The sequence below is a fragment of the Rhinoraja longicauda genome, chromosome 1 (genome assembly GCF_053455715.1).
Source record: "Rhinoraja longicauda isolate Sanriku21f chromosome 1, sRhiLon1.1, whole genome shotgun sequence".
NCBI lineage: Eukaryota > Metazoa > Chordata > Chondrichthyes > Rajiformes > Arhynchobatidae > Rhinoraja > Rhinoraja longicauda.
Window position 1 is genome coordinate 235,697 of NC_135953.1, and position 17,772 is coordinate 253,468.

The 17,772-nt window shown below is 49.2% G+C and overlaps 1 protein-coding gene across 1 annotated transcript; it reads right to left on the minus strand.

Annotated features, from left to right (window-relative positions):
• Positions 1 to 207: 207 nt before the first annotated feature.
• On the minus strand, positions 208 to 11,274 carry LOC144598185 (uncharacterized). Its single transcript, XM_078408079.1, has 6 exons — positions 11,220 to 11,274; positions 7,368 to 7,522; positions 6,627 to 6,755; positions 6,109 to 6,214; positions 490 to 654; positions 208 to 350 (listed from the first exon to the last, which is right to left on the minus strand). The coding sequence occupies exons 1-6, from the start codon at positions 11,272 to 11,274 to the stop codon at positions 208 to 210; spliced, it is 753 nt and encodes a 250-aa protein (XP_078264205.1).
• Positions 11,275 to 17,772: the final 6,498 nt, after the last annotated feature.

The window sequence follows — 17,772 nt, forward strand, 5'->3', positions numbered from 1 at the left end:
CTCCACTTTGCGACTGAAGTAGAGCTTGAAATCATCATTTGGTGGTTTGTCTGGCCACCCGCTCATGATGTATTCGCGAACACAAGACAGAATCAGATCCCTCTGTGTCATGGTGCGAACCCGCGACGCAGTGATGGGCGATTTCTCCAACTCGCTCATCAGAAGGACGATTTCTCCTGGTATTGGCGCTTGCGATACCGTCGCTCGTCATGGGAGTCGGCTAAGTGCGTCTGCGTTGGCTGAGCCCGGTTTGTACGCGATGTCGTAATCGTACGCTGCCAGTGTTAGCGACCAGCGAATCACTCGCGGCGAAGCCATTAGCAGAATGGCCTTGTTGTTACTGAACAACCCTAGAAACGGCTTGTGGTCGGTGTTGATTACGAATCGTTGTACGTACAAGTATGTGTGGAACTTCTTGACGCCGTAGACTATGGCTAGACCCTCCTTATCCAGCTGCGAGTAGTTGCGTTCAGCATTATTCATACTGACATATTGGCATTTCCGTGCCATCTTCCATGTCGTGTGACAGCACTGCCCCTACTCCGTAAGGGCTGGAGTCGCAGGAGACAACCAGCGGCTTGCTGCTGTCGTAGTGTGTCAGAACTTTGGACGATTTCAGGCTTTGCTTAGCTTGTACGAACGCCTTCCGCTGAGCTGATCCCCAGTGCCATCGAACCGTTTTACGCAGCAGTTGATGAAGCGGTTCGAGCATGGTTGCGAGATTAGGCAGAAATTTGCCGTAATAGTTCAGCATCCCAAGGAACGCCTTCAGTTCTCTGACGTTCTTCGGTTGAGCCAGCTCATCGATGGCTTTGACTCGTTCATCCACTGGCTGCAGCCCTTCAGCACTCACCTTATGGCCCAGGTATTGGACTTCATTGACGAGAAAGGTGCATTTTTCACGTTTCAGTCGTAGGCCTGCATCTTGGAGCCTGCGAAGGACTTGTTCGAGGTTGTCGAGGTGTTCTTCCTCGGAACTACCTGTGACGAGCAGATCGTCCAGATACACAACAACTCCAGAAATCCCCGCCAGAAGATTGTCCATCGTACGCTGAAATACAGCCGGTGCTGTTGAAATGCCAAACGGCATTCTGGTGTATTGGAACAAACCGCCATGGGTATTTATCATCACCAGTTCATGGCATCTGAACGACAAAACCAACTGCTGGTAAGTGTGCGACAGGTAAGTGTGCGACAGGTAAGTGTGCGACAGGTAAGTGTGCGACAGGTAAGTGTGCGACAGGTCAAGTTTGGTGAACTGCTTCCCCTTCACCAGCTTCGTAAACAACTCATCAATCCGAGGTATCGAATACGTATCAGATCGAGCTGCTGTATTCACCGTTAACCTGTAGTCTCCGCAGATTCTCACACTACCGTCTGCCTTGTCATTGGAGACAATCGGTGCCGCCCATTTCGAGTGTTGAACGGGTTCTATGATTTTCTCCTCCTGTAGGTGATCTAATTCGTGATCAATATGATCACGACGGGCCAGTGGCACTGGTCGAGCCTTGATGAATTTCGGTGGTACGGCCGGGTCGATGTAGATGTCGACTTCGAAGCCCTTGAGCATCCCGAGTTCCGCTTTGAAGAGGTCACTGTTTTTGGAGAGGAGGCTCTGCAGACGGTCGTTCACGTTGACCTGGTTCACCTCCTCCCAGTTGAGTGGCAGAACTTTCACCCAATCACGGCCAAGTAGGCTTGGTCCCGTCCCCTTCGCTACCAGCAGCTTGAGCGTCACTGTTTGCTGGTTGTGAGAGACGGGCACCGAACATTCTCCCAACAATTCCACTTTCTCTCCAGTGTAAGTACAGAGAACCATGGTGCTATCATGAAGGCGTAACCTTTCACCTTTTCCCCACTGGTCCTTCCACGTCTCTTCAATGATAAGCGTAACTCCAGCTCCGGTGTCGATTTGCATGGGGATAGTCTTTCCCCCCACACACATGTCCACAGTGAAAGGTGTAACCTTCTTCTCACTGTCAGTATGATAAAGACCATACACATCATCTTCCTCGGTCAGTTGGTGGCTTTTATCCGTTTTTCCAGCTGACTGCTTTTTCTGCTGTTTTTTCCTTCCACTCTGAGCATTTTTCCCACTCAACTTGCACACCCGTGAGAAATGTCCTTTGTTCCCACAGTTGCAACACTCCACCTGTTTCGCTGGACAGTCGTTCAGGTCAGCGTGGGGAGAGCCACCACAGCGATAACACAAAGACCCTCTTATGGTTCCCCACTTGGACTGACCACTGTGAGGCCCCCTTGATTTCGCGATTATATTTATCGCTTTGCTGGGCTTTTGTATCCCGTCATGGAGATCAGCCGTGTTGCGGTCTGCCGTCTCCATAGCGGTGGCGATACCGAGTGCCTTGTCGAAATCCAGCGTGGCTTCCGACAATAATCGACGCTGAATGCGGCCATCATCAATCCCACACACCAAACGATCACGTGACGTTTCATTGAGCGTCGAACCATAAGCACAATGTTCAGTGAGGTGATGTAACTCTGCCACATAATCAGTAACTGACTCACCCAGTTGACGATGACGAGAGTTGAATTTGTAACGCTGGACGATGACCCACGGTTTCGGGACCTTGTGATTCGTGACTGTTGACACAATCACAGAATATTCAACTTGCCCAGGTTTCTGTGGAGCAAGTAAACTCAAGATGAGTCTGTACATTGGTCCTCCACACACAGAAAGCAAGATAGCCCTCTTCTTTCCTGCATCTGTAATGTCGTTGGCTAGTAATGTTCAATGCGCTCGGTGTACTGCACCCAGTCGCCCTGTGCAACATCAAATTCCCCTATTGAGCCCAAAATAGCCATTGTAGCCACAACAACAAGTCACCAACAAGTCACCAAGTGAAACTTCAAAACAAGTTTTGGCCCAACTTGCCCACACCGGCCAACATGTCCCAGCTACACCAGTCATAGAGTGATACAGTGTGGAAACAGGCCCTATGGCCCAACTTGCCCACACCGGCCAACATGTCCCAGCTACACTAGTCCCACCTGCTTGCATTTGGCCCATATCCCTCCAAACCTGTCCTGTCCATGTACCTAACAGTTTCTTAAAGGTAAATAGTCCCAGCCTCAACTGCCTCCTCTGGCAGCTTGTTCCATAACCCCACCACTCTTTGTGTGAAAATGTTACCCCTCAGATTCCTATTAAATATTTTAACCTTAAAGCTACAGAATGTTCTCTTGTGATTCACCTACTCTGGGCCAGAGACTGTGTGCTTCTTCATCCCAAGTGCATGAAAGAGAGATATAGGAGGTCCTTCCTTCCCGCTGCTGTGAGACTGCACAACCAGCACTGCTCCCAGCAGATGAGTCAACAATAACAGCTAAGAACACACAGGAAACTGATGACAATTTATCCTTGTCTTTACTTTTATTTATAGTGTCTTGCTATCCACTTTGCTGCTGTAACACTGTAAATTTCCCCGGTGTGGGACGAATAAAGGAATATATTATTATTAAGATCACCCCTCATCCTCCTGCGCTCCAAGGAATAAAGTCCCAGCCTGCTCAACCCCTCCCCTCAGCTCAGCCCCTCTAGTGATGGCAACATCCTCGTAAATCTTCTCCGCACCCTTTCCAGCTTGACAACATATTTTCTGTGAGATGGTGCCGAGAACTGACCACAATATTCTGAATGTGACCTCAGTGTGATTCAGCAGCTCAGTGGGACACACTGAGAGTGAAGTGGAAACACACATGAGGGTCTGAACACTGCAGCTTCAACTTCACATGAAGAGAAAGAATGTGGTGGCTCAACCACAACAGGCTGGTGGAGCAGAGCTTTCTCACGCCCACCTACGACAATCAGTCTGAAGAACAGTCCCATCTGTCCATTTCCCCCCAAAGATGCAGCCTGGCCCCTTGAGTTCCTCCAGCACTTTGTGTTTTACTCAAGAGACATTTTGTCCTGCAGCATTCATCCCATTTTCCCACAGACATAACTATGGTCCTGACATCTTGCATGAAACCCGGGTTTAGCAGCAGAATGCATTTGGATTGAAGTGGTTCATTTGGTCAACTTGTATCAACAGCTAATATGATTAGACAGCTTCCCCTGAAACAACAATGAGCCTTCCTCTTTCTCCTCAGTCACATTTTATCCCACATCACCATTCTGAATACTCTGGCAATAAAGGCTCAGGGCAGGAATTGGAGGAGAGATGATCATTGAGATGAACAGGTTGGACACGTGTGGGATGATCAAGGGGGTAAGGTGTGGGAGGCCCATTGTCCTGGCGGCAGCACTGGTTGGGGTGACAGTGGTCAGCCTGGCTAGACGATGTTGACAATGTCCATCACGGCTGCTCTGCTGGTCTGTGGTGGCTGCAGGCTGTGTCCCCCCATGGGCTCAGCTCCACCTGCAGGCTGTGTCCCCATGGGCTCAGCTCCACCTGCAGGCTGTGTCCCCGTGGGCTCAGCTCCACCTGCAGGCTGTGTCCCCGTGGGCTCAGCTCCACCTGCAGGCTGTGTCCCACCCGTGGGCTCAGCTCCACCTGCAGGCTGTGTCCCACCCGTGGGGTCAGCTCCACCTGCAGGCTGTGTCCCCGTGGGCTCAGCTCCACCTGCAGGCTGTGTCCCACCCGTGGGCTCAGCTCCACCTGCAGGCTGTGTCCCACCCGTGGGCTCGGCCGGGCAACTGCCAGGGTGCAGACGGTGGGACCCCAACCCGAATATGGGCTCCAGCCAGAACCATGGGGACATTGCCCGACACCCGGGTGAGCTGATTTATAAACACACAGCACAGGTTTCCTTACAGATGTGCGAAGGAATTTCTGGGCCCAGTTGATCTTCTGCAGCCCACCCACAGGACTGTGAGAGCTCTCTCTCTCCCTGCAACTATTCCACTAACTCCCCGTGGATCCTCTCCACAGCCGTTATTTCTCTCCCAGGTGCGTGTCCGGGACCCGACACACCAGGTGCGGTCGAAGGGCAAGCGTTCATTTTGCAAAGTGTGTGCCACCTTCTCCTCAGCGCAGCACTGAGTGCAGAGGTGGGGAACAAGTAACAGTGGGTCAGGAAGGCTGTGGGAAACTGGACTCACACAGCACCAAACACACAGCTCATGATGCAGGTCTCTTTATTATTGGCTGAGAAGCTAAGCGTGTACAGTCACCACAGACAGTGAGAGGGACTACAAAGAAATCAAAGCACTGGATCCACTGCTGGGAGGTTGAGTGGACCATTCTGGGGTCTTCTAATGACAGCCCGGTTTGTAGGAACAAACAAAACCAAATTTTCTATCACACGGCATGTCATTCCAATCTCCAATATCTAGAAGCAGGAAAAGGGAAAAACATTGACCTGTTAGTCTACAAGCAAATGGAGCTGACACTGGGAATCTGAACTGAATGCTGGAAATACCCAATAGGTCGGGTGGCACGTGTGGAGAGGAAACAGTGAGGTCGTTGGTCAAGAAGATTGTCCCTCTGCTCACTTTGATTTATCGGTGGCTATTTTACATTTACGACCAGTAAATCTAGTTTCACACTCGAGGAAACATCCTCTCGACATCCCCCTACAAATCCTTCACAGTGGGATCGGCCCCTGGCTGGTCACCCCTCAATCTTCTCTCTTGTGGAGAACAAACCCCAGCCTGTTGGATCTTCATGGCCACTCTGTTTTGTGACCAGTTCACTGCTCCACTGCCTCTCAGTCTTTTGTCAAACAGTGTCATGGAACGTCTCACAGGACAGCATGTCCACTCCAACCGGATATACAGAGGTTGAGCAGAATGTTCCTGCATTTAATTCACTTTGAAATGAATCTCAGGACATTCCTTTCACTTTCCTGTCTGTGTTCAGTTCTTTCTTTATGTGTCGTATCTCACTGTATCTCCTTCTAACTCCAGTGTTCCCCCCCCTTGTACATTCCTCCTGCACAGTTACAGTCAGTGTCTGTTCCCCTGACTGCAGCATTACATCCCATATATCCTCCACTCACTGCTGGGCAGTCAGTCCAGTTCTGCAGAGCACAGAACCCATGGGGCTGGTTCACCCCTCTGTGTACCAGCGGGTCTGTAGAGGTCAATACTGTGTCTGAAATTAACTTCCAGCAAAACAACATTTCTGTCACGGTTGCACTTACGATGAATGTGCCCACAATCTTCATTGCCTTGCTGATCGTCAGGTTGATTACCAATCCATTGTCTGTAACTTGATGGAGATCCATCAATCCAAGTGAAAGTCCCTTCCTGTGGGTACAAATCAATGGTCATTGCTGTTGGAATGCTGAGTAAGCTGCCACTGAACTGTACAGGGAGGAGCTGTACCTGAGCCGAAGTGACAGCAGAATACTGGGAGCTGGCGTGGACTAGATGGGCTGAACGGACTTCTCTGTTGTCAGAAACTATGAAACTAAATCCTGGAACAAAGTCAGCCATTGCAATCATTGTTTTGACCAAGTATCTTGGTTAATGGTGCCCGCCCGGGCCGGGAGGTGAGTTGTTAACTGTACCTAGCGGTTGCCAACTTCCTCACTCCCAAATACGGGACAAGGTGACGTCACCGCCCCGCGCCCCACGTGACCTCACCCAGCCAGCGGCCACTTACTCCCACTCCACCAATGGCGGCCGCCCGGGCCGGGAGGGGGGTTGCTAACTGTACCTGGCTTCTGTCGTTTAGGCCAATCCAGGTGTATGGCTTCCCTTTGCTCATGTTGGTAATGAATGTGTTGTGTTCACTCGAGGTCACAGTAGCCAGGTGCCCGTAATGTGCTTGCTGTTTGCAGAACGCCTGTAAAATAGTTTAGTATCAAAATATTTTATCTGTGAATTAATACGTTTCATCCTCTCACATGCCTCCAAATAAATAATTAGGATTAATATTGGAAATGGGCAACTTTGTACATTTGAATCAGAGTTCTTGTTCTTTAATCTCTCTGATGCCAACCCCAGCTCTGAGTTAACTCCTGGATGTGGAGTTTCCCCCGAATCCCAATATTTCACCCACCGGTCGGAGCGATAGAAACGGGAGCCCACGGCCACAGTGAAAGGCAGCCTGGAACACAGGGCCTCATCGGAGGTATTCAACGACAGGCCGCAGTGAAGGGCAGCCTGGAACACAGGGCCTCATCGCAGGTATTCAACGACAGGCCGCAGTGAAGGGCAGCCTGGAACACAGGGCCTCATCGCAGGTATTCAACGACAGGCCGCAGTGAAGGGCAGCCTGGAACACAGGGCCACATCGCAGGTATTCAACAACAGGCCGCAGTGAACGGCAGCCTGGAACACAGGGCCTCATCGCAGGTAATCAACGACAGGCTGTGCTGTGAGTTCATGGGAATGAATCAGCAGAGAGCAATGTTCCCCTGGCCTCCCAGAACAACCATTAGTTTCAGGGACTTACCTCAGCATCTGACCAGGTCCTTTTGTGAATGAAAAACTGATAACAGGATGTTAATTTAGGAAAATAAAACCAGTTTTCAGCACACGGCCCTTCGGATAAGGCGCGCATTTCAAGGTCTTGCTGAGTCTCCTCCGGTCCCAAGGAATCGGTCGTCTCTGTCAGTTAAGGAGAATTCAGATTTAAACCAACTCACCGACCAAAGGGCCTTCCTCAGTGAGTCCCGTTTGTCTGCATTTGGCCCCTCTCCTCTCATCCTTACCGATCCATGAACCCGTCCAAGTGGCCTTGTAACATTGTAGATGTACCTGCCTGCCCCACTACCTCTGGCACCCTCATTGTGAATAACATCCTCCAGTGTTTGACTCCCCCCACACCTTCTATCGATGCCCCTCTTGAATTTATAAACCTTTCTCGTATAACCCAAGCCCAGCTGGCAACATCATTGTGAATCTTAACTGCATCATCTGTAGATGAACCACATCCTTCTTGTATTCTGGCGAACCGGAGCTGTGCACAGATTCCTGGTGGGGTTTCACCAACATCTTGTACAGGTGTTGCATGAATACCAACACCTTAATCTTCACTAAGGGCAAACATCTTCTTCACCATCGTGTCCACTTGCAGAGAACCAAGTTAGTGTGCATTGAAGTCCATCTATTCCACAACCGGCAGATAGCTCTGTTTTTCACAGGCCACACTTTGTGATTCATATTAACACTAAATTAAAATTACTTAGACCACCCACTGACCCACTCGTTGTGATCATAGACATAATTTAATGTCCACTCTTCTTTCCTCATCTCCCCTCCCCCATCTCCCCCACCCCCCCCCCCCCCATTCCCCTCCCTCAGTCCACCTTCCTCAGACAAAGTTGTGTCACAAACACAAGTCAATGGGTGTCATTCCCTTGTGCTTGCAACGTGACCAAGTTTGGGAATTAAATATTAGGTTAAGCTCGGTATAGGGATAGACAAAATGAAAAAGGAGAGGTGGCCCTGACAATAAGTGACGGGATAAAGTCAGTGAAGAGTAAGGACCTTAGTTCAGAAAATGGAGACACAGCATCGGTTTGGGTGGAGCTGAGAAATGGCAATGGGCAGAAGACATTGGTTGGATATGTCCGTGGTCACTGTGGTCTGGTAGTCTAGGGTACATATCAGGAAATTAGAGGCAAATTTAGGAAGAGTAATGGCATAATTAGTAGGGATTCTTATCTTTATATGGATCGGGGGGAAAAATTAACGGTAAATATGTTGAGAATGTACTCACTGAGTGTATACCTGATGGCTTTCTAGGTCATTCTGTTTAGGGACCAAGAAAGCTCCAGTGTTGTGCAATAAGAAAGTGTTAATTAACAATGTTGTGCTTAATGAGCCTATCAGGTAAAGTGATTATAATGTAATTAAATTTTATGTTAAAGATGCCACTCGTCTTGTTCAAATCCAGACCAATGCCTTACAACTAGGGTGAGCAAACTACAAAGCTGTGTGGCACGGGCCAGCCTTGGTAGGCCAGGTGATTGGGACAATACGTTCGCAGGTAAGACAGGAAAGAAGCAATGGTTGGCAATTAAAGAATTAACCCACAGTTCATAACAGATAGAGAGCCATTTCAGAAACATCAAGCATGGCCATCGTTTAAACAAAAAGATCAGAACAAAAGGTTTGTATTTTTTTCAAAAGAGCAGAAAGGTGTGAATTGTGAACAATTCAAAATGCTCTTCAGCAACCTGAACAAATAAAAACAAATTTAATTATAAATAAAGCAAGGTTTTGATTGGGAAAATTTAAATAGAATCTGAGAATAATTGTGTGGGAAAATTAGAAAAAAGATATCGTAAAGTATATCAAGTAACAAGAAAAAGTTGATCAATATCTATGTGTATCCATTGCAGATTGAGACAGGAGAAATTATACTGGGGAATAAGCAAATGACAGTGATATTTAAAAAATAAAACTTTGTTGATGTCTCTTCAGAAGAAACCCCCCCAAAATCTCAAATAAACGGATGCCAACAGATGTAGCATCCTTGTGAAAGAAGTGAACATCAGCTCAACACAACTATTGGAGATAGAGATCCATTTAAGACACTAAAATACAGAAGAAAATGTGGCACAACCAAAGTTATTGTTCAAACAAAAAGTTCAGAAGAAAACTGGGGAATTGGGAACAATTCCAAATTTACTTCCACGACCTGAAAATTAAAAACAAATTTCACCAAAAATAAACCAAGGTTTTCAGAACGAAAAGAAAAGTAGAATTTGAGATGGATAATGTGGGAAAATCAAAAATGGAATAAATATTACTACAGATAATGACAAAAAGATACATTCATAGATACATAGGCAATAGGTGCAGGAGGAGGCCATTCGGCCCTTTGAGCCAGCACCGCCATTCAATGAGATCATGGCTGATCATCCACAATCAGTACCCCGTTCCTGCCTTCTCCCCGGACAGTATCCCTTGATTCCGCTAGCTCTAAGATCTCTATCTAAGTCCAGTTAACTCCGATGATCAATATCTATGAACATCCCTTGCAGATTGACATCAGAGAAACTGACGATTAAGAATAAATCTTTTTTTCTGAAAAAGACACAGAAAACCTCACATAAACAGAAGGGAACAACAGCTGGGGCAACAAGGAGGAGGTTAAAGAAACCAGCTAAGCACAACTATTGGAGAAATCATAATAATAATAATATATTCCTTTATTCGTCCATCACCGGGGAAATAATGGTGCTGCAGGTCCATCGGGTCCAGTGGAGACTGCACCTGGAATATCGTTCACAGATGTGGGGTCCTGACCTCTAGAAGAATATCTGTGCTGTAGGGGGGGTGAAATGAAGTTTCACCTGATTGATTCCAGGGATGGGTATTGCCGTTTGAGATATGAAACAGGCTGTAGTTATAATATTAGTAATATTGTAATATTACTTCATCAGAATGCCAGCAATAGCAATGCTTTTGCATTTAAGTGCGTGTCAGTCTAATGATCAAATCACTCGTATCTCCAACCATTCTCTGCCTCTTTCACTCCCCAGCCCCAGGACTCACTCCCCCTGTACCATTGCCAGCACTCAGCCTCCATCCTCACCCTCACAGCGGGCAAGTACACTGCACCCATGGCATTGGACCAGTGCCTGCAGAACCTTCTCCTCCGCATCCCCTGGGTTCCTGACAGAGAGTCACATATAAAAGGTACTTTATACTTTATTTATACTTTATCTTCCTCCTCCTGTTTTTTGCTGTGAAACGTCACCGTGGAGAAATCTCTGTCTCCTGATGTGGAGGAGAGTCTCCAACTCACCTTCCCACTCAGCAGCTCTGAGATGAGTATCTCAGACAAGAGACATTTCCTACCACATCCCAACCAGACCCAATGTCCACAAACTCCCATGTTCCACAGTCCCAACACAGTGCCTGTGCATTCATTCATCACGCCACTGTATAGTGCCTGCGGAAGGCACGCAGCATCATCAAGGACCACAGCCACCCAGCACACAGGCTGTTCTCCTTGTTACCGTCAGGCAGGCGGTACAGGTGTATGGCTGCGCTTACCACCAGACTTAAGAACAGTTTCTACCATCAGGCTTCTGAACTCATAAACACATTTCAAATTATATACGCTGATTATTTTTAATATTGCCTTTTTACCTATTTTTAATATTGTCTTTTTACCTTACTAATGTCATTTTTAAATCTTATTTATCCTTGGAATATTACTGCTGAGGTGACCCGCTGTCTTGTCAAATACATTTCATTGTACCGTTGACCCTGTGCCAACCTACATATGACAAATAACATTTATTATTATTATTATATTTCCAACGCTCCTGGAACCAATGGACCTTACCTGCCACATCACTGGCAAGCAGTGCAGTCAGCACCAAAACCCACATCAGCATCATGTTTCCTTCCTCAAACCTGAAACACAAGAAAATGATTGATGATTAGTGTCAAGTTTCACAGTGAAGGTGGGCATCTCCTGCTGCCGTTCCCACCTCTCTCTCTCCCAGCTCTCCGTGTCGATGAGGTTTCCAATGCTGTTGCATCTTATATACCTGTAGTTCTGGCATCTTGGAGGCTTTTGGAACCATTGGAATCAATGCAATTGGCTGCAGCAATCTACGTAAAACTCCTGATGACCAATCACTGACTGACAGATTAGAACAAGGTGTCATGTCCCCTTTGCCCGTTTGCCACTGATCTCTGATCTCCACCCTGCAGTCCGTGCTCCTGCTGCTTGGCTGAGACCTCAGTAACTGCAGTGACATGTAGCAGCATCTGTTTCCTCATCACCTCAGCCAAGTGGGAGACACTCACTGAGGGAAATCATATCATCACCTCACCTCTGATTCATTAGGCAATCATTTCTACACATTGAGAAGTTTGTGAAGGTCCCAAATTTCCACAACATCGTCTCCTGTAGTCTCTGTGACTACAGACACTGGAAAAAAAAATCTTATTTACTTCACTGAATCCATTTTGCGGATGGGACACACAATAGCCATGGTTTGCCTGTGCTGGAGAGAGGGAATCTTCAGGGTGGGAAGGGGTCTGCCACTGAACTGGGCTGCAATATCATGAATGCTCTCCAGAGGGTTGGAACTGCACTCATGCAGGAAAGCAGAGGGATTCCACAATGCTCCTGATCTCACAACTTGTAGCTGATGGGAAGCGTTTGGCATCAAAGGTGAATCATTTGCTGAGGTTTCCCCAGCCTCTGAGCTGCCCCGAGATACAGAATCAGTGGGCTGGCTCATTAGGTTTTCAGGTCAAGGGTGACCCCCAAGCTGTAAATGGTAGGGGGACTGGTGACATTAATGTCATTGGCTGTTACAGGTAGACCCTCATGGTTAGAGGTGGTCATCGCCTGACAATCATGTGGTGCAAATGCTACTGGCCATTTATGGTCCCAGGCCAGAATGTTTTTGCTGGATGAACTGCTTCATTGTGTGAAGAGTGTAAGATTTGAGAAGTTTTCCCTCATTTGGAAAGCAACACCAAACCAAAGAGCTGCAGTTTGGACATTTTAAACGAGAGACTCGGGCAGATAGCGGAGAAAGGCTGCGGTCAGATTAACAAAGGATGTCACAATCCGTGGGTCCTAAAATGGCCGCAGGACCTCGTGACCAGCCACAAAAAGTAAAAACCTTACATCCCAGTCTCTAGGTTTTCTGCAAAGCCACGGCCAGAACAAAGGATGGGTATTGGCCATGCAGAAACCTACGAAACCAGGTCGGAGTCCAGACACTGGGGCGCTGACATCAGCATACTCACAATGCCCCAAGCCGACCTAAACAGTTCATCTCGGTGAGGGGGCACAATAGCCCATAGAAAACTACCTGGTAGGTGATGGGAAACCAGTTAACACCCATCAACTCACAATGAAATACCAATTAACACCGTCTGGCCATCCCCGGTATCCCCGAACATAAGCGCAGATCAGAAGAAAACCTCATACATATCTTTTTGAACAAAGAGATTCCAAGATCTGGCGGGAGATAGGACGGGTCAGAAATAGTATAACTGGCCACTACTTTTGTGTGAAAAGGTTAAGTCAACTGAAGTCAAGAAGAGAGTCAGAAGGAAGTCAACGAATGCAGGAGGAAGAAACGACAGGCAAGAAGAACGGATGCAAGAGAGAGGAACAGGCACGCAACTCGAGAAGAAATACTGCAAAACGAACAGCCAGTAACCCCAGTAATAACCCCATGGTGAGCATGTACTCCAAATCCTGCATATCCTGGACTTAGTTTAGTGTAGAGGGGAGGGTGGTTGTGAATAAACGTTGGGTGTGTATTAAAATATGTGTTGGTCAAGGTTGTGATGCGTCGTACGTTCCCCATCTTACAGTCGTGTGTATGTCTTGTAGAACTGTGCGTTTTAAGAATTCATAAGTAAAAGGTATTCGTGTATATGTGTCCTGTGGAACTGTGTGTTTTTAAGAATTCAGCGAAAAGGGTATTCGGGTATATGTCTTGTGAACTGTGCGTTTTGTGATTAATAAATCAAAGGTATTCATGTGATTCAATGTGTGTTTAATAGGTATGTCATATAGCAATGTATAAATATTCATGGACAATCGTCCCAAGCGCTGAATAAAAGCCTTTTCATTTAAACCCTGGTTTTCAAATCTGGTCTGGTTGAATTTTTCTGCACTATAAGAGCTCCTGCATCTAAGTCCAGTGTCTAGGACCGTAAGGGGTGAGTGGGTCGAACCACTCACGGGGAACCAGTGTGCGCGGCCTGGTCAAGGGATCAGAGCAAGGCAAGGGGACCTTAGGTCGGGCGAAATCTCGGCGCAGAAACCCCTTACAAGAGTTGTGAATGGAACTGAACATTGTGCACTCAACAGGGAGTGTGAGGCTTCTTCCCTTGGGCCTGAAGCACAAGGAAAGGAATGACAATCGCGTCATTCTGCAAGGAAACAGGCTCTCGGGCCCACACTGTGCATGCCGACTGTCATGTACCCACCTGTTGTATCTTGACAATTTCATTGATCATCTTGATATTTCTTGACAATTCTGACAATCCCTTCAGGCACCTCACATTCCTAACACCCTCTAGGTGTAAATAATTACTCCTACCCGTGCCTTAAATCTACGTCCTTTCGTTTTAAACATCTCTGATACTAGTAAAATATTCTTCCTATCTACTCGTTCAATTCTCCACATAATTTTTAAACCTCAATCATGCCCACCCTCAGCCTTCTCCACTTGGGTTCCCCAGATCTTCCTTCTTCTCTTGGGGGTTCCTTCAGGATCAAAGGTGAGTTGCATCTCCATCAGTTCTGTGGGCTCTGAAGTGGAACTTGCAAAAGGTTGTTTTTGCCAGGCCGTTAGCCGGTAATGGGATGTCTGTAATGTCGGAGACTTTTCAACGTGAGATCAGATGATCTCAGGATGAGAATATCCCAGTTTGACTGCAGCGCAATGAAGGCAAAAGTAGAGAACCTGGATGACAAGGGATATTGAGGCTCAGATCAGGACAAAGAAACCACATGACAGATGGAGGCAGCCGGCTCAGTGAACAGGACATGGTGGGAGGAAAAGTGTCCTGAACCACGGTCACTCAGAGGGTGAGTCTCTGAGGTTTCAAGGAACAGACTGTGACTGTCATCTTTGCTCCGTGTTGGTTCTTTGTATTGGATGCAACTTATGTCATAAATCTTGTCCATGTAACCAATAGACCTGTACCCACAGTGATTGTTGTGGTCACAGACAAGTCTCCTGAATTACCTTACAATGGTTGTGTAAATGTTATACTTGGAGCGAACTGTTGGATAATGGGAGTTGTGCTGTTTGATTGGAGAAATAACAAGACAGAAGATTTCACGTGGTGAGAAGCCAGTGAATGTTGTTGTGTGGAGGGGCCAGGCGTTGTGTGGTGTGGAGGGATCCAGGTGTTGTGTTGTGTGGAGGGGTCCAGGCGTTGTGTGGAGTGGAGGGGTCCAGGTGTTGTGTGGTGTGGAGGGGTCCAGGTGTTGTGTGGCTTGGAGGGGTCCAGGCGTTGTGTGGTGTGGAGGGATCCAGGTGTTGTGTTGTGTGGAGGGGTCCAGGCGTTGTGTGGCGTGGAGGGGTCCAGGCGTTGTGTGGTGTGGAGGGGTCCAGGTGTTGTGTTGAGGGGCCAGGCATTGTGTGGTGTGGAGGGGTCCAGGCGTTGTGTGGCGTGGAGGGGTCCAGGCGTTGTGTGGTGTGGAGGGGTCCAGGCGTTGTGAGGCGTGGAGGGGTCCAGGCGTTGTGTGGTGTGGAGGGGTCCAGGCGTTGTGTGGTGTGGAGGGGTCCAGGTGTTGTGTTGAGGGGCCAGGCATTGTGTGGTGTGGAGGGGTCCAGGTGTTGTGTGGTGTGGAGGGGTCCAGGTGTTGTGTGGTGTGGAGGGGTCCAGGCGTTGTGTGGCGTGGAGGGGTCCAGGCATTGTGTGGTGTGGAGGGGTCCAGGCGTTGTGTGGCGTGGAGGGGTCCAGGCGTTGTGTGGCGTGGAGGGGTCCAGGCATTGTGTGGTGTGGAGGGGTCCAGGTGTTGTGTGGCGTGGAGGGGTCCAGGTGTTGTATTGTGTGGAGTGGCCAGGCGTTGTGTGGAGGGGTCCAGGCGTTGTGTGGACGGGTCCAGGCGTTGTGTGGCGTGGAGGGGTCCAGGCGTTGTGTGGAGTGGAGTGCCCAGGTGTGGCGTGGAGGGGTCCAGGCGCTGTGTGGAGTGGAGGGGTCCAGGCGTTGTGTGGAGTGGAGGGGTCCAGGCGCTGTGTGGAGTGGAGGGGTCCAGGCGTTGTGTGGAGTGGGGGGGTCCAGGCGTTGTGTGGAGTGGCCAGGCATTGTGTGGAGTGGAGGGGCCCAGGCGTTGTGTGGAGTGGAGGGGTCCAGGCGTTGTGTGGAGTGGCCAGGCATTGTGTGGAGTGGAGGGGCCCAGGCGTTGTGTGGAGTGGAGGGGTCCAGGCGTTGTGTGGAGTGGAGTGCCCAGGTGTGGCGTGGAGGGGTCCAGGCGCTGTGTGGAGTGGAGGGGTCCAGGCGTTGTGTGGAGTGGAGGGGTCCAGGCGCTGTGTGGAGTGGAGGGGTCCAGGCGTTGTGTGGAGTGGGGGGGTCCAGGCGTTGTGTGGAGTGGAGTGCCCAGGTGTGGCGTGGAGGGGTCCAGGCGCTGTGTGGAGTGGAGGGGTCCAGGCGTTGTGTGGAGTGGAGGGGTCCAGGCGCTGTGTGGAGTGGAGGGGTCCAGGCGTTGTGTGGAGTGGGGGGGTCCAGGCGTTGTGTGGAGTGGCCAGGCATTGTGTGGAGTGGAGGGGCCCAGGCGTTGTGTGGAGTGGAGGGGTCCAGGCGTTGTGTGGAGTGGCCAGGCATTGTGTGGAGTGGAGGGGCCCAGGCGTTGTGTGGAGTGGAGGGGTCCAGGCGTTGTGTGGAGTGGCCAGGCATTGTGTGGAGTGGCCGGCATTGTGTGGAGTGGAGGGGTCCAGGTGTTGTGTGGAGGGGTCCAGGTGTTGTGTGGTGTGGAGGGGTCCAGGCGTGTTGGTTCACCAGATGCAGAAAGTTAATCTGCAGCTGGAACAAGCAATTATGAAGTCAATTGTTGACTTCAGCACCATGTCTGTTGTCGTGAGGGGTCTGGAGACGGTTTTCTAAACAAACTCTCCAGGATGAATAAAAAGCTGTGGGAAGAACTTGGCAGGTCAGGCAGCATCTGCAGAAGCATAGATATAGTCGGCATTTGGGGTTTTAAGGCTGCATCCAGGACATTGCCAATGCCTTCACTTATCTGCATTATGAGTGCTTTAGTCTTTAGTGCTGCTAAACCCACTGGTGCCATCCAGAGGACAAACTCAGGACCAGTTCCCTTCATCTTCAAACCGGCATCTTCACCCCTCCACTCAACAACCATCCCTTGACCTTCCTTCCAACCACCCTGTCTCCAAACTTCCCTTCCTCTCCAAATTCTTCACCAGGTATTGGCCGATAAATTGGACCCCACAATAAAGCTGGACAAATCCAGTCCAGCTGATGACCAATCAGGCTGCTCCCAATCATCAGGAGTTGTCCACAGTGCGGGCAAGTGTCACTTCCCCTCCAATAATCGACTTGCCCACGCTCAGCGTCGGTTTCACCAAGATCACTCGGCTCTGAATCTCAGCCTTGGTCCAAACACAGAACAAAGAGCTCCAGTTCTGTGCCAGATCCCCACACTGAGCCACAGTTTGACCGGGTTCAGACACACGACTCTTTGGAGGGTTCATCCTCCCCTTTGTTCTCTCGGTCTCTCAATCGGTTCCATGACCCTCCTCCACTTGTTTCAGGGCCACCCTTCGTCAGTAAGTTGCTGATCGATTTAATGTAGTTGTTCCGACCCAGGCTGTCTGCCAACTTCCAACACCACACTACTGTTTCAGTTATTGCTCTGCCATTCACTGTGGGTACCATAATCTGGTCCAGCACATTCTTCACCGTCAGCATTGCTTTTGACTTCACTGACCAGTACTTTGCAACTTGAGCCGACAATATTTCAACATAAATATTTTAGAACTGGAAGAGGGGATTTTGTACTTTACCCGTCCCCATATCTGACTTTACTCAGATAGACACAGACACAAAATAAAACAACTCAGATCAATGGTGAGTCCATCGAACAAGTCGGTTTATTAGAGATGTACATCGGGAAGCGGTGTGAGCAACCTAAGCAGCTTCAAAGACAGTAACCGCAGAATGTTTATACCATCACTAGACCAAGTTGGGCCCAAACCTCTCCTGCTTTGGTGCAGCACCCTCTCCTTCCCCTCCCCTCCCTCCCCTCCACTCTCCCCCTCCCTCTCCACTCTCCCCCCCCCCTCCCCTCCCCCTCCCCATCCTTCTCCCCCCTCCTGCCCCCTCCGCTCCCCTTCTCCACCCCATCCATCGTCCCCTTCCCCCGGCCCCCTTTTTTCCCCTCCCCC